Source organism: Scyliorhinus canicula, unplaced genomic scaffold (genome assembly GCF_902713615.1).
Source record: "Scyliorhinus canicula unplaced genomic scaffold, sScyCan1.1, whole genome shotgun sequence".
Lineage (NCBI taxonomy): Eukaryota > Metazoa > Chordata > Chondrichthyes > Carcharhiniformes > Scyliorhinidae > Scyliorhinus > Scyliorhinus canicula.
The window spans coordinates 5,135,517-5,152,849 of NW_024055500.1; the positions used below are offsets into that span (position 1 = coordinate 5,135,517).

The following is a 17,333-nucleotide window of genomic DNA, read 5'->3' on the forward strand; positions in this document are numbered from 1 at the left end:
CCTCTGTCTATCCCTCCCTCTCTCTCCCCCTCTCCCTCCCTCTCTCTATCCCTCCCTCTCTCTATCCCTCCCTCTCTCCCCCCTCTATCCCTCCCTCTCTCCCTACCCCCCTCCCTCTCTGTCCCTCCCTCTCTCCCTACCCCCCTCCCTCTCTATCCCTCTCCTTCCCCCCTCCCCCTCTCCTTCCCCCTCCCTCTCTCACCCTCTAGCCCTCCCTCTCTCTCTCCCTCCCTCTCCTACCCCCTCCCTCTCTCCCCCTCCCTCTCCTTCCCCCCTTCCCCCCTCTCCTCCCCCTCTCACCCTCCAGCCCTCCCTCTCTCTCCCCCTCCCTCTCACCCTCCAGCCCTCCCTCTCTCCCCCCCCCCCCTCCCTCTCTCCCCCCCCACCCTCTCTCTCTCCCCCCCCCACCCTCTCTTCCCCCCCTCCCTCTCTCTCACCCTCTAGCCCTCCCTCTCTCACGTTCTCTGTTTTACTGTTGGGACAGAATGGAGGTGGAGGCCATGGGTCCACCCCAGGGGTTTATGGGTCCAGCTCGGAGGGTGACGGGTCAGACCCGTGGAGGGGGGGGGTGACGATTTTGGAGGTGGGGGTGCGGGCGGTGTTGCGATTTGGACTGGCTGCCGGACGATTCCCGCTCGCGAAGCCTTTCGAAGTTTGCCGCGCTGTAGCTTTGCTGACCTTTGCAAATTTTTAATCAGAGTAAATTCTATTATATATTTTATTGGTGGATGGGTTCAGTGTGAATGTGTGTGTGTGTAAATGGAGGGGGGGGGGGGGGGGGCGGGCAGGAGATTGCGGCGGTGTTGGGATCTCTCCCTGCTCAACCGGGAGAGAGGGGGGAATCAGGCGTAACCCTCTCGCTCACTCCCTCCCAGGGCAATCTGTGGTGTGGATGCGATCGGAGTTGATTGTAAAGGCTGAGAGCCAACTCCAAACTGATTCAGCGCTGGGTGAATAAATCCTCTCCGGTTTGTTTTGGCATCTCGTGCGTCGTCTCTTCATTGAGTGTTTCCGTAGCAGGGGGGGGGGGGGGGGGGGTGGATTCATTGACACGACATGAAGCGGTCATCCTCACAGACGGTACATCCACAACCAGCCCACCGGCGCCGTGCCACGCGGCAAAAGGAAAAACCAAACCCCTGGGAAACAGTGATCATAACGGGACTTGAATTCTTGATTGAGGGCGAGAAGAGGGGCTCTGCGGCTCGGGTGTCAAACTGATGTCGAGGAAGGCAGAGCTGGTGAGAGTGAGCTGGGAGTTTAGAGGAGACAGTCGATAAGGGGAGATGAAGGAGGTGATTTATAGCACTCAGCAAATGTGCCTTCCCGAACGAGTGTGGGGGAAGGATCCATCACCCGCGGCTAACTGAGGAAGTGACAGACGGTAACAGATTTGAAAGAAAATGGTGCAGAAATCTGCAGTGAGATTTGTGGGTAGGTCAGGGTATTGTGCATCAATTGAAAACCAGCAAAAAGGAGTCAGAAAAAATAACGAGATGAGAATTAGAGTATGAGAGAAAGATAGCGAGGAAAAATAATGTGGCGGAAATTAGAGCATGAGAGAAAGATAGCTGGAGAAAAATAATGTGGGAGAAATTAGAGTATGAGGCAAAGATAGCTGGAGAAAAATAACGTGGGAGAAATTAGAGCATGAGGGAAAGATAGCTGGAGAAAAATAATGTGGGAGAAATTAGAGTACGAGGCAAAGATAGCTGGAGAAAAATAATGTGGGAGAAATTAGAGTATGAGGCAAAGATAGCTGGAGAAAAATAATGTGGGAGAAATTAGAGTATGAGGCAAAGATAGCCAGACAAAAATAATTTTCCGCAGCCCCATGCCAAAATCGGGCCGCCGCTGGTCCGCCGATTCTCTGGGACCCGAGAATCAGCGTGTTCGCGCGGCTGGGGGAGGGGGGGGGGGGTGCTATTACCAAAGGCCCGCCCAGCGATCCTCCGCTCCCAACTGGCCGACTTCCCGAAGGCATGGTTCTAACCACCCATCGCTGTTCAGGAATCGCACGTGGCAGCTGCGCACTCAGTCCGCGGCCGCCCTGGTGGGGGGATCGCACATGGTGGGGGGGGGGGCTGAAAGGCAGCCGGGGGTTAGATCCGCGCGGTCGGATGCTCTGGCGCGCAGCCGATCGGGGGAGTCTAATTTTGACGTCTGCCTCTGATGGCGCTCGAAGCCCTCGCTGGAGGCCGCCGCCGGGCTCATGCGCGGACGCCTAACCGGAAGTGCGGGGGGGGGCCCGTATCCGCAGCACGAGCTGCGTGAATCACTCCGGGTCCCTGCTAGCCCCCTGCAGGTGAGTGAGGCGACTGAATTTTTTTCTAGGAATCTTCGGAGTGAAACGCCAGCTTGTTTACGTTGGCATGGGAACATCGTCACATTTTGGGAGAATCCAGCCCGATGTGTGAGAAATTAGAGCATGAGGGAAAGATAGCGAGAGAAGAAGAACAAAGAAAAGTACAGCACAGGAACAGGCCCTTCGGCCCTCCGAGCCCGTGCCGACCATGCTGCCCGTCTGAACTAAAATCTTCTACACTTCCTGGGTCCGTATCCCTCTATTCCCATCCTATTCATGTATTTGTCAAGATGCCCCTTAAACGTCACTATCGTCCCGGCTTCCACCCCCTCCTCAGGCAGCGAGTTCCAGGCACCCACTACCCTGTGTAAAAGAATTGCCTCGTACATCTCCTCTAAACCTTGCCCCTTGCACCTTAAACCTATGCCCCCTAGTAATTGACCCCTCTACCCTGGGGAAAAGCCTCTGACTATCCACTCTGTCTATGCCCCTCATAATTTTGTAGACCTCTATCAGGTCGCCCCTCAACCTCCGTCGTTCCAGTGAGAACAAACCGAGTTTATTCAACCTCTGCTCATAGCTAATGCCCTCCATACCAGGCAACATCCTGGTAAATCTCTTCTGCACCCTCTCTCAAGCCTCCACATCCTTCTGGTAGTGTGGCGACCAGAATTGAACACGACACTCCAAGTGTGGCCTAACTAAGGTTCTATACAGCTGCAACATGACTTGCCAATTCTTCTACTCAATGCCCCAGTCAATGAAGGCAAGCATGCCGTCTGCCTTCTTGACTACCTTCTCCACCTGTGTTGCCCCTTTCAGTGAGCTGTGGACCTGTACACCTAGATCTCTCTGACTGTCAATAGTCTTGAGGGTTCTACCATTCACTGAAATGAAAACGAAAATCGCTTATTGTCACAAGTAGGCTTCAATGAAGTTACTGTGAAAAGCCCCTAGTCGCCACATTCCGGCGCCTGTTCGGGGAGGCTGGTACGGGATATTCGCTTCCTGCATTAGACCTTCCAAAATGCATTGCCTCACATTTGTCCGGATTAAACTCCATCTGCCATCTCTCCGCCCAAGTCTCCAAACGATCTAAATCCTGCTGTATCCTCTGACAGTCCTCATCGCTATCCGCAACTCCACCAACCTTTGTGTCATCTGCAAACGTACTAATTAGACCAGTTACATTTTCCTCCAAATCATTTATATATACTACGAACAGCAAAGGCCCCAGCACTGATCCCTGCGGAACATCACTAGTCACAGCCCTCCAATCAGAAAAGCACCCTTCCATTGCTACTCTCTGCCTTCTATGACCGAGCCAGTTCTGTATCCACCTTGCCAGCTCACCTCTGATCCCGTGTGACTTCACCTTTTGTACCAGTCTGCCATGAGGGACCTTGTCAAAGGCCTTACTGAAGTCCATATAGACAATATCCACTGCCCTACCTGCATCAATCATCTTTGTGACCTCTTCGAAAAACTTTATCAAGTTAGAGAGACACAACCTCCCCTTCACAAAACCATGCTGCCTCTCGCTAATACGTCCATTTGCTTCCAAATGGGAGTAGATCCTGTCTCGAAGAATTCTCTCCAGTAATTTCCCTACCACTGACGTAAGGCTCACCGGCCTGTAGTTCCCTGGATTATCCTTGCTACCCTTCTTAAACAAAGGAACAACATTGGCTATTCTCCAGTCCTCCGGGGCATCACCTGAAGAGAAAAATAATGAGGGAGAAATTAGAGTATAAGAGAAAGATAGCTAGGAAAAATAATGAGGGAGATATTAGAGTACGAGAGAAAGACAGCGAGGAAAAATAATGAGGGAGATACTAGAGTACAAGAGAAAAACAGCTAGGAAAAATAATGAGGGAGATAGAATATGAGTGAGAGATAGCTCGAGAAAAATAATGAGGGCGAAATTAGAGTGAGAGGGAAAGATAGCGAGAGAAATACCAAAGGAGAAATTAAAGTATGAGCGAAAGATAGCTAGAGAAAAATAATGTGGGAGAAATTAGAGTATGAGGGAAAGATAACGAGAGAAAAATAATGTGGGAGAAATAGAGTTTGAGAGAAAGATAGCGAGAGAAAGAATGTGGGAGAAATTAGAGCACGAGGGAAAGATAGCTGGAGAAAAATACTGTGGGAGATATTGGAGTATGAGGGAAAGATAGCGAGGAAAAATAATGAGGGAGATATCAGACTATGAGGGAAAGATAGAGAAAAATAATGTGTGAGAAATTAGAGCATGAGGGAAAGATAGTTAGAGAAAAATAATGTGGGAGAAATTAGAGTATGAGCGAAAGATAGAGAAAAATAATGCGGGAGAAATTAGAGTATGAGGGAAAGACAGCGAGAAAAAATTAAAAATAGATCGTAAGAGTTTCTAAAAGCGTTTAAATAGAAGGGTACTAATGTGTGCGTTGATGCTGGATAGAGAGAGTTTGGGAAATTAACAATGGAAATGAAGGAAAAGGTGCGTTGAACAAATTTCACCTTCTCGGCAGATGACACAAATGACATCCCAGAGGTAAAGCCAGGGATGAAAGGCAGGGAGGAACTTCAAACAATGACCATCGCCAGGGTGAGGTTCCTCCGAGAACGACACAGCAGAAGGCTGACCGATCCCCAGGAAGGCCCGTGTCCCCAGGGTATTAACAGCCTTAGCTGCTCCGGATCGAAGGTGCACGGGCTTTAATTTTCAGGAGTTCCCCGGATCGTGGAAAGGGTGCATCTCTCGGAAGACAGCGAACGCGTCTCAGAAGACAGGCGGAGGAGCAGGCAAGCTTCGGGGCCAGTGAGCCTGGTCGGACATCTGCCCGAGGGGTAAATGTCGGCATTTCTCGTCAGTCGGGGCGTGAGGAGGTGTCAAACAATGTGGATGGAGGGGGACCTGTAGATGTGGTGTACTGAGAAGGGACGGAGACGGGAGGGAGAGAGGAAGGGAGAGGGGGACGGATACAGGACTCAGGGGAGCGGGGAAAGGGGGATGGAGACGGAGACAGAGAAACAGAGAGAAATAATTCGACAGGGAGGGGAGGAAAGGGGGACACGGGGAAAGAGAAGGAGAGTGAAGAACCTTTTGGGATTTACACAAGCAGGGGCGATTTCATAAAATTCACTTTATTTTCAGCCCATATTCTCAACCAGAGCTACCCACAGACTGACAGCTCTGGAATTTTACAGAAAATACACAGAATGGTCCAACTGTGTGCGGAAATAACACAACCTGAGTGTAGCACAGTAACGCTGAGGGAGCGCCGCACTGTCAGAGGGTCAGTACTGAGGGAGTGCCGCACTGTCAGAGGGTCAGTACTGAGGGAGCCGCACTGTCAGAGGGTCAGTACTGAGGGAGTGCCGCACTGTCAGAGGGTCAGTACTGAGGGAGCGCTGCAATGTCAGAGGGTCAGAACTGAGGGAGTGCTGCACTGTCAGAGGGTCAGTACTGAGGGAGTGCCGCACTGTCAGAGGGTCAGTACTGAGGGGGTGCCGCACTGTCAGAGGGTCAGTACTGAGGGAGTGCCGCACTGTCAGAGGGTCAGTACTGGGGGAGTGCCGCACTGTCAGAGGGTCAGTACTGAGGGAGTGCCGCACTGTCAGAGGGTCAGTACTGAGGGAGTGCCGCACTGTCAGAGGGTCAGGACAGAGGGAGTGCCGCACTGTCAGAGGGTCAGTACTGAGGGAGTGCTGCACTGTCAGAGGGTCAGTACTGAGGGAGCGCTGCACTGTCAGAGGGTCAGTACTGAGGGAGTGCCGCACTGTCAGAGGGTCAGTACTGAGGGAGGGCCGCACTGTCAGAGGGTCAGTACTGAGGGAGCGCCGCACTGTCAGAGGGTCAGTACTGAGGGAGTGCTGCACTGTCAGAGGGTCAGTACTGAGGGAGTGCCGCACTGTCAGAGGGTCAGTACTGAGGGAGTGCTGCACTGTCAGAGGGTCAGTATTGAGCGAGTGCCACACTGTCAGAGGGTCAGTACTGAGGGAGTGCCGCACTGTCAGAGGGTCAGTACTGAGGGAGCGCCGCACTGTCAGAGGGTCAGTACTGAGGGAGCGCCGCACTGTCAGAGGGTCAGTACTGAGGGAGTGCCGCACTGTCAGAGGGTCAGTACTGAGTGAGTGCCGCACTGTCAGAGGGTCAGTACTGAGGGAGTGCTGCACTGTCAGAGGGTCAGTACTGAGGGAGTGCCACAGTCAGAGGGTCAGTACTGAGGGAGCACCGCACTGTCAGGGTCAGTACTGAGGGAGTGCCGCACTGTCAGAGGGTCAGTACTGAGGGAGTGCCGCACTGTCAGAGGGTCAGTACTGAGGGAGTGCTGCACTGTCAGAGGGTCAGTACTGAGAGAGTGCTGCACTGTCAGAGGGTCAGTACTGAGGGAGTGCCGCACTGTCAGAGGGTCAGTACTGAGGGAGTGCTGCACTGACAGAGGGTCAGTACTGAGGGAGTGCTGCACTGACAGAGGGTCAGTACTGAGGGAGTGCTGCACTGTCAGAGGGTCGGTACTGAGGGAGTGCCGCACTGTCAGAGGGTCAGTACAGAGAGAGTGCCGCACAGTCAGAGGCCCCTCTGCTGACTTGGCCATCCGAGACCCCCCCAAAGCCAGGAGGGGAGGATCTTGCGCCCTAAATCTTTGGGGCGGGTGGTGCGTTACGGGGAAAAGCCAACCCACCCCGCCCCCACCCCAACCCACAAACGGCCCCACCCCGGCCACCCCCTCCTCCCCCTCAATCGTCTTTTTCCACTTTGACCTCCACGAAAGGGTGAGAGTGGAGCTCCTCGCAGTCCCCGAGGGAGTGGCCCAGGAGCCGGGCCGGGTGGAGAGGAGACGTGAAGAGGCCGAGGTCGGAGGAGGAGGAGGGCAGGCGGTCGGAGGGGGGCCCCGCCACCCGGTTGGGCCGGAGGCCGTGCTTGGAGTTGGCGTCCAGTCGCCTGCAGAGGTCGCTGAGCTCGGGCGGGCGGAAGCGGGGGCTGCGGGCTACCCAGACGCCCGGCTCCAGGGGGCTGTCCTCCTCATCCGACATCAGCTCCTCGCTCGCCGTCTCCCAGAGCTGCTGGTCTTCGGAGCTGAAGAGACGGACGATGGCGGAACGGGCGCCAAAGAGCTGGACGGCGAACAGGAGAGAGAGAGAGAGTCAGCCACGGAGATGGGGCATCACAATTAACACAATCCCATTCCCGTTCACTCCCACTGTACACAATCCCAATGGACCCAAACCCCTTCCCGTTCACTCCCACTGTACACAATCCCAATGGACCCAAACCCCTTCCCGTTCACTCCCACTGTGCACAATCCCAATGGACCCAAACCCCTTCCCGTTCCCTCCCACTGTACACAATCCCAATGGACCCAAACCCCTTCCCGTTCACTCCCACTCTACACAATCCCAATGGACCCAAACCCCTTCCCGTTCACTCCCACTGTACACATTCCCAAATGGACCCAAACCCCTTCCCGTTCACTCCCACTGTTCACAATCCCAATGGACCCAAACCCCTTCCCGTTCACTCCCACTGTACACAATTCCAATGGACCCAAACCCCTTCCCGTTCACTCCCACTGTACACAATCCCAATGGACCCAAACCCATTCCCGTTCCCTCCCACTGTACACAATCCCAATGGATCCAAACCCCTTCCCATTCACTCCCACTGTACACAATCCCAATGGACCCAAACCCCTTCCCGTTCACTCCCACTGTGCACAATCCCAATGGACCCAAACCCCTTCCCGTTCACTCCCACTCTACACAATCCCAATGGACCCAAACCCCTTCCCGTTCACTCCCACTGTACACATTCCCAATGGACCCAAACCCCTTCCCGTTCACTCCCACTCTACACAATCCCAATGGACCCAAACCCCTTCCCTATTCACTCCCACTCTACACAATCCCAATGGACCCAAACCCCTTCCCGTTCACTCCCACTGTGCACAATCCCAATGGACCCAAACCCTTTCCCGTTCACTCCCACTGTGCACCATCCCAATGGACCCAAACCCCTTCCCGTTCACTCCCACTGTACACAATCCCAATGGACCCAAACCCCTTCCCGTTCACTCCCACTCTACACAATCCCAATGGACCCAAACCCCCTTCCCGTTCACTCCCACTGTGCACAATCCCAATGGACCCAAACCCCTTCCCGTTCACTCCCACTGTACACAATCCCAATGGACCCAAACCCCTTCCCGTTCACTCCCACTGTACACAATCCCAATGGACCCAAACCCCTTCCCGTTCACTCCCACTGTACACAATCCCAATGGACCCAAACCCCTTCCCGTTCACTCCCACTCTACACAATCCCAATGGACCCAAACCGCTTCCCGTTCACTCCCACTGTACACAATCCCAATGGACCCAAACCCCTTCCCATTCACTCCCACTGTGCACAATCCCAATGGACCCAAACCCCTTCCCGTTCACTCCCACTGTACACAATCCCAATGGACCCAAACCCCTTCCTGTTCACTCCCACTGTACACAATCCCAATGGACCCAAACCCCTTCCCGTTCACTCCCACTGTGCACAATCCCAATGGACCCAAATCCCTTCCCGTTCACTCCCACTCTACACAATCCCAATCGACCCAAACCCCTTCCCGTTCACTCCCACTGTACACAATCCCAATGGACCCAAACCCCTTCCCGTTCACTCCCACTCTACACAATCCCAATGGACCCAAACCCCTTACCGTTCACTCCCACTGTACACAATCCCAATGGACCCAAACCCCTTCCCAGTTCACTCCCACTGTACACAATCCCAATGGACCCAAACCCCTTCCCGTTCACTCCCACTGTGCACAATCCCAATGGACCCAAATCCCTTCCAGTTCACTCCCACTGTACACAATCCCAATGGACCCAAACCCCTTCCCGTTCACTCCCTACTGTACACAATCCCAATGGACCCAAACCCCTTCCCGTTCACTCCCACTCTACACAATCCCAATCGACCCAAACCCCTTCCCGTTCACTCCCACTGTGCACAATCCAAATGGACCCAAACCCCTTCCCGTTCACTCCCACTGTACACAATCCCAATGGACCCAAACCCCTTCCCGTTCACTCCCACTGTACACAATCCCAATGGACCCAAACCCCTTCCCGTTCACTCCCACTGTGCACAATCCCAATGGACCCAAACCCCTTCCCGTTCACTCCCACTGTACACAATCCCAATGGACCCAAACCCCTTCCCGTTCACTCCCACTGTACACAATCCCAATGGACCCAAACCCCTTCCCATTCACTCCCACTGTACACAATCCCAATGGACCCAAACCCCTTCCCGTTCACTCCCACTGTGCACAATCCCAATGGACCCAAACCCCTTCCCGTTCACTCCCACTGTACACAATCCCAATGGACCCAAACCCCTTCCCGTTCACTCCCACTCTACACAATCCCAATGGACCCAAACCCCTTCCCGTTCACTCCCTCTCTACACAATCCCAATGGACCCAAACCCCTTCCCGTTCACTCCCACTGTGCACAATCCCAATGGACCCAAACCCCTTCCCGTTCACTCCCACTGTGCACAATCCCAATGGCCCCAAACCCCTTCCCGTTCACTCCCACTGTACACAATCCCAATGGACCCAAACCCCTTCCCGTTCACTCCCACTGTACACAATCCCAATGGACCCAAACCCCTTCCCGTTCACTCCCACTCTACATAATCCCAATGGACCTAAACCCCTTGCTGATCTGACCTCTGTGTAACCCTTGACCCTTCTTGCCACTGACCCTGTACCGCCGGCTCCTTAGCTTCTTGTCCTCACGTTCTTTCAGGCTCTTGTAGGGATTCATGGCATTCCGATATTCCCTCCTCTTCGTCAGGAAGTAGGCCACACACGCCCCTGGGGCAAAATACAACCAATCAGGTTCCTCTGCCAGACCTCCAACACAGGAACAGGAGGAGGCCCATTCAGCCCCTCGAGTCTGTTACACAGGAACAGGAGATGCCCATTCAGCCCCTCGAGTCTGTTACATAGGAACAGGAGGAGGCCCATTCAGCCCCTCGAGTCTGTTACACAGGAACAGGAGGAGGCCCATTCAGCCCCTCGAGTCTGTTACACAGGAACAGGAGGAGGCCCATTCAGCCCCTCCTCAAGTCTGTTACACAGGAACAGGAGGAGGCCCATTCAGCCCCTCCTCAAGTCTGTTACACAGGAACAGGAGGAGGCCCATTCAGCCCTCCTCAAGTCTGTTACACAGGAACAGGAGGAGGCCCATTCAGCCCCTCCTCAAGTCTGTTACACAGGAACAGGAGGAGGTCCATTCAGCCCCTCGAGCCTGTTACACAGGAACAGGAGGAGGTCCATTCAGCCCCTCCTCAAGTCTGTTACACAGGAACAGGAGGAGGTCCATTCAGCCCCTCGAGCCTGTTACACAGGAACAGGAGGAGACCCAATCAGCCCCTCCTCAAGTCTGTTACACAGGAACAGGAGGAGGTCCATTCAGCCCCTCGAGCCTGTTACACAGGAACAGGAGGAGACCCATTCAGCCCCTCCTCAAGTCTGTTACACAGAACAGGAGGAGGCCCATTCACCCCCCCCCCTCGTGTCTGTTACACAGGAACAGGAGGAGGCCCATTCAACCCCTCGAGCCTGTTACACAGGAACAGGAGGAGACCCATTCAGCCCCTCCTCGAGTCTGTTACACAGGATCAGGAGGAGGCCCAGTGACCCCCCCCCCTCGAGTCTGTTACACAGGAACAGGAGGCCTATTCAGCCTCTCCTCGAGTCTGTTACACAGGAACGAGGAGGCCTATTCAGTTCCCCCTTCTCGAGTCTGTTACACAGGAACAGGAGGCCTATTCAGCTCCCCCTCGAGTCTGTTGCACAGGAACAGAAGGAGGCCCATTCAGCCCCTCCTCGAGTCTGTTACACAGGAACAGGAGAAGGCCCATTCAGCCCCTCGAGTCTGTTACACAGGAACAGGAGACCCATTCAGCCCCTCCTCGAGTCTGTTACACAGGAACAGGAGGAGGCCCATTCACCCCCCCCACCTCGAGCCTGTTACACAGGAACAGGAGGGGGGCCATTCAGCCCCTCGAACCTGTTACGCAGGAACAGGAGGAGGCCCATTCAGCCCCTCGAGCCTGTTACACAGGAACAGGAGGAGGCCCATTCAGCCCCTCGAGCCTGTTACGCAGGAACAGGAAGCCCATTCAGCCCCTCGAGCCTGTTACGCAGGAACAGGAGGAGGGCCATTCAGCCCCTCAAGTCCCCCAAACAATCACTGATGGTCTTGTGCTCCTCCTCCCCTCTCCCTCGCCCAACAGGCTGTCTCCCCGTACCGCCCACCCCCCTTCACCCCCAACCCACCCGGCCCTCCTACCTTTCAGTTCCTTGTCTGCGTAGTGGTGGGCGCTGAGGACTAGCTGCCCCTTGAGCTTCTCGACCAGGTACTTCACCACTCCAATATTCCAGGAGGACTTTATACTGTCATGAGAGAGCAAACGGGAGTCACAAAGGTCTTCGCTGGTGCTGTCGGCCATGACACAATGGGTTAGGGCGCTGTCTCTCTCTCTCTCTCTACGATCGTCAAAGAACAGAGAAAAGTACAGCACAGGAACAGGCCCTTCGGCCCTCCAAGCCCGTGCTGACCATGCTGCCCGTCAAAACTAAAATCTTCTACACTTCCTGGGTCGGTATCTCTCTATTCCCATCCTATTAGAACGGAGAAAGATGAGGGGCGACTTGATAGAGGTTTATAAGATGATCAGGGGAATAGATAGAGTAGACAGTCAGAGACTTTTTCCCCGGGCGGAACAAACCATTACATGGGGACATAAATTTAAGGTGAATAGTGGAAGATATAGAGGGGATGTCAGAGGTAGGTTCTTTACCCAGAGAGTAGTGGGGGCATGGAATGCACTGCCTGTGGAAGTAGTTGAGTCGGAAACGTTAGGGACCTTCAAGCGGCTATTGGATAGGTACATGGATTAGGGTAGAATAATGGAGTGTAGATTAATTTCTTCTTAAGGGCAGCACGGTAGCATTGTGGATAGCACAATTGCTTCACAGCTACAGGGTCCCAGGTTCTATTCCGGCTTGGGTCACTGTTTAGCACAGGGCTAAATCGTTGGCTTTGAAAGCAGGCCAAGCAGGCAGCAGCACGGTTCAATTCCCGTACCAGCCTCCCCGAACAGGCCCCGGAATAGGCGACTAGGGGTTTTTCACAGTAACTAAGGAAAAAGCATATAAAGTGGCAAAGATTGCTGGGAGATTAGAGGACTGGGAAATCTTTAGGGGGCAACAGAAAGCTACTAAAAAAGCTATAAAGAAGAGTAAGATAGAGTATGAGAGTAAACTTGCTCAGAATATAAAAACAGACAGTAAAAGTTTTTACAAATATATAAGACAAAAAAGAGTGGCTAAGGTAAATATTGGTCCTTTAGAGGATGAGAAGGGAGTTTTAATAATGGGAAATGAGGAAATGGCTGAGGAACTGAACAGGTTTTTTGGGTCGGTCTTCACAGTGGAAGACACAAATAACATGCCAGCGACTGATAGAAATGAGGTTATGACAGGTGATGACCTTGAGAGGATTGTTATCACTAAGGAGGGAGTGATGGGCAAGCTAATGGGGCTAAAGGTAGACAAGTCTCCTGGCCCTGATGGAATGCATCCCAGAGTGCTAAAAGAGATGGCTAGGGAAATTGCAGATGCACTAGTGATAATTTACCGAAATTCACTAGACTCTGGGGTGGTCCCGGTGGATTGGAAATTAGCAAACGTGACGCCACTGTTTAAAAAAGGAGGTAGGCAGAAATCAGGAAATTATAGGCCAGTGAGCTTAACTTCGGTAGTAGGGAAGATGCTGGAATCTATCATCAAGGAAGAAATTGCGAGGCATCTGGATAGAAATTGCCCCATTGGGCAGACGCAGCATGGGTTCGTAAAGGGCAGGTCATGCCTAACTAATTTAGTGGAAATTTTTGAGGACATTACCAGTGCGGTAGATAACGGGGAGCCGATGGATGTGGTATATCTGGATTTCCAGAAAGCCTTTGACAAGGTGCCACACAAAAGGTTGCTGCATAAGATAAAGATGCATGGCATTAAGGGTAAAGTAGTAGCATGGATAGAGGATTGGTTAATTAATAGAAAGCAAAGAGTGGGGATTAATGGGTGTTTCTCTGGTTGGCAATCAGTAGCTAGTGGTGTCCCTCAGGGATCCATGTTGGGCCCACAATTGTTCACAATTTACATAGATGATTTGGAGCTGGGGACCAAGGGCAATGTGTCCAAGTTTGCAGATGACACTAAGATGAGTGGTAAAGCGAAAAGTGCAGAGGATACTGGAAGTCTGCAGAGGGATTTGGATAGGTTAAGTGAATGGGCTAGGGTCTGGCAGATGGAATACAATGTTGACAAATGTGAGGTTATCCATTTTGGTAGGAATAACAGCAAACGGGATTATTATTTAAACGATAAAATATTAAAGCATGCCGCTGTGCAGAGAGACCTGGGTGTTGCTAGTGCATGAGTCACAGAAGGTTGGTTTACAAGTGCAACAGGTGATTAAGAAGGCAAATGGAATTTTGTCCTTCATTGCTAGAGGGATGGAGTTTAAGACTAGGGAGGTTATGTTGCAATTGTATAAGGTGTTAGTGCGGCCACACCTGGAGTATTGTGTTCAGTTTTGGTCTCCTTACTTGAGAAAGGACGTACTGGCGCTGGAGGGTGTGCAGAGGAGATTCACTAGGTTAATCCCAGAGCTGAAGGGGTTGGATTATGAGGAGAGGTTGAGTAGACTGGGACTGTACTCGTCGGAATTTAGAAGGATGAGGGGGGATCTTATAGAAACATTTAAAATTATGAAGGGAATAGATAGGATAGATGCGGGCAGGTTGTTTCCACTGGCGGGTGACAGCAGAACTAGGGGACATGGCCTCAAAATAAGGGGAAGTAGATTTAGGACTGAGTTTAGGAGGAACTTCTTCACCCAAAGGGTTGTGAATCTATGGAATTCCTTGCCCAGTGAAGCAGTTGAGGCTCCTTCATTACATGTTTTTAAGGTAAAGATAGATAGTTTTTTGAAGAATAAAGGGATTAAGGGTTATGGTGTTCGGGCCGGAAAGTGGAGCTGAGTCCACAAAAGATCAGCCATGATCTCATTGAATGGCGGAGCAGGCTCGAGGGGCCAGATGGCCTACTCCTGCTCCTAGTTCTTATGTTCTTATGTTCTTATTAACTTCATTTGAAGCCTACTCGTGACAATAAGCGATTTTCATTTCATTTCATTTCTGTGTGGAGTCTGCACGTTCTCCCCGTGTCTGCGTGGGTTTCTTCCGGGTGCTCCGGTTTCCTCCCACAGTCCAAAGATGTGCAGGTTAGGTGGACTGGTCGTGTAAATTGCCCTTAGTGTCCAAAATTCTATGATTAATCTTGGACAGAAGTTCGGCACAACATCGTGGGCCGAAGGGCCTGTTCTGTGCTGCATTTCTCTCTCTATATTCATGTATTTGTCAAGATGCCCCTTAAACGTCACTATCGTCCCGGCTTCCACCACCTCCTCCAGCAGCGAGTTCCAGGCACCCACTACGCTCTGTGTAAAAGAATTGCCTCGTACATCTCCTCTAAACCTTGCCCCTCGCACCTTAAACCTATGCCCCCTAGTAATTGACCCCTCTATCCTGGGGAAAAGCCAATGACGATCCACTCTGTCTATGCCCCTCATAATTTTGTAGACCTCTATCAGGTCGCCCCTCAATCTCCGTCGTTCCACTGAGAACAAACCGAGTTTATTCAACCGCTCCTCATAGCTAACGCCCTCCATACCAGGCAACATCCTGGTCAATCTCTTCTGCACCCTCTCTAAAGCCTCCACATCCTTCTGGTAGTGTGGCGACCAGAATTGACAACTATACTCCCAAGTGTGGCCTAACTAAGGTTCTATACAGCTGCAACATGACTTGCCAATTCTTCTACTCAATGCCTCGGCCAATGAAGGCAAGCATGCCGTATGCCTTCTTGACTACCTTCTCCACCTGTGTTGCCCCTTTCAGTGACCTGTGGACCTGTACACCTCCATCTCTCTGACTGTCTCTATCCCTTTCTCCCTCTCTCTCCCCCGTTCCCTCCCACTCTCCCCATTCCCTCTCTCTCACCCGTTCCCTCCCTCTCTCTCCCCCGTTCCCTCCCTCTCTCTCCCATTCCCTCTCTCTCTCCCCCGTTCCCTCCCTCTCTCTCCCCCGTTCCCTCCTTCTCTCCCGTCCCCTCCCTCTCTCTCCCCCTTTCCCTCCCTCTCTCCCCGTTCCCTCCCTCTCTCCCCCGTTCCCTCCCTCTCTCCCGTTCCCTCCCTCTCTCTCCCCCGTTCCCTCCCTCTCTCTCCCCGTTCCCTCTCTCTCCCCCCGTTCCCTCCCTCTCCCCCCGTTCCCTCCCTCTCCCCCCGTTCCCTCCCTCTCTCTCCGTTCCCTCCCTCTCTCTCCCCCGATCCCTCCCCGTTCCCTCCCTCTCTCTCCCCTGTTCCCTCCCTCTCTCCCCCGTTCCCTCCCTCTCTCCCCCGTTCCCTCCCTCTCTCTCTCCCCCGTTCCCTCTCTCTCTCTCTCTCCCGTTCCCTCGCTCTCTCTCTCTCCCCTGTTCCCTCCCTCTCTCCCCCGTTCCCTCCCTCTATCCCCCGTTCCCTCCCTCTCTCTCTCCCCCGTTCCCTCTCTCTCTCTCCTCTCCCCGTTCCCTCCCTCTCTCCCCCGTCCCTCCCTCTCTCTCCCCCGTTCCCATCCCTCTCTCCCCCCGTTCCCTCCCTCCTCCCCCGTTCCCTCCCTCTCTCCCCCGTTCCCTCCCTCTCTCCCCCCGTTCCCTCTCTCCCTCTCCCCATTCCCTCTCTCTAGCCCCCGTTCCCTCCCTCTCTCTCCCGTTCCCTCCCTCTCTCCCCCCTTCCCTCCCTCTCTCTCCCCCGTTCCCTCATTCTCTCCCCCGTTCCCTTCCTCTCTCTCTCCCGTTCCGCCCCTCTCTCCCCCGTTCCCTCCCTCTCCCCCCCCGTTCCGTCCCTCTCTCTCCCCCATTCCCTCCCTCTCTCCCCGTGCCTCCCTCTCTCCCCGTTCCCTCCCTCTCTCCCCCGTTCCCTCCTCTCTCCCTCCCCGTTCCCTCCCTCTCTCTCTCTCTCCCCGTTCCCTCCCTCTCTCCCCCGTTCCTTCCCTCTCTCTCCCCCGTTCCCTCCCTCTCTCTCCCCCGTTCCCTCTCTCTCCCCCCGTTCCCTCCCTCTCCCCCCGTTCCCTCCCTCTCCCCCCCGTTCCCTCCCTCTCTCTCCCCCGTTCCCTCCCTCTCTCTCCCCCGATCCCTCCCCGTTCCCTCCCTCTCTCTCCCCTGTTCCCTCCCTCTCTCCCCCGTTCCCTCCCTCTATCCCCCGTTCCCTCCCTCTCTCTCTCCCCCGTTCCCTCTCTCTCTCTCTCTCCCGTTCCCTCCCTCTCTCCCCCGTTCCCTCCCTCTCTCTCCCCCGTTCCCTCCCTCTCTCCCCCGTTCCCTCCCTCTCTCCCCCGTTCCCTCCCTCTCTCCCCCGTTCCCTCCCTCTCTCTCCCCCGTTCCCTCTCTCTCCCATTCCCTCTCTCTAGCCCCCGTTCCCTCCCTCTCTCTCCCCGTTCCCTCCCTCTCTCCCCCCTTCCCTCCCTCTCTCTCCCCCGTTCCCTCATTCTCTCCCCCGTTCCCTTCCTCTCTCTCTCCCGTTCCGCCCCTCTCTCCCCCGTTCCCTCCCTCTCCCCCCCCGTTCCGTCCCTCTCTCTCCCCCATTCCCTCCCTCTCTCCCCCGTGCCCTCCCTCTCTCCCCCGTGCCCTCCCTCTCTCCCCCGTTCCCTCCCTCTCTCCCCCGTTCCCTCCCTCTCTCTCTCTCTCCCCGTTCCCTCCCTCTCTCCCCCGTTCCTTCCCTCTCTCTCCCCCGGTCCCTCCCTCTCTCTCTCCCGCTCCCTCCCTCTCTGCCCCGTTCCTTCCCTCTCTCTCCCCCGTTCCCTCCCTCTCTCTCTCCCGTTCCCTCCCTCTCTCCCCCGTTCCCTCTCTCTCTCTCCCCCGTTCCCTCTCTC

The 17,333-nt window shown here is 54.2% G+C and overlaps 1 protein-coding gene across 1 annotated transcript; it reads right to left on the reverse strand.

Annotated features, from left to right (window-relative positions):
- Positions 1-7,011: 7,011 nt before the first annotated feature.
- Positions 7,012-11,813, reverse strand: LOC119960452 (uncharacterized protein C14orf93 homolog). The gene is made up of 3 exons (XM_038788177.1): positions 11,654-11,813; positions 10,058-10,170; positions 7,012-7,405 (listed from the first exon to the last, which is right to left on the reverse strand). The coding sequence occupies exons 1-3, from the start codon at positions 11,811-11,813 to the stop codon at positions 7,028-7,030; spliced, it is 651 nt and encodes a 216-aa protein (XP_038644105.1). The 3' UTR covers positions 7,012-7,027.
- Positions 11,814-17,333: the final 5,520 nt, after the last annotated feature.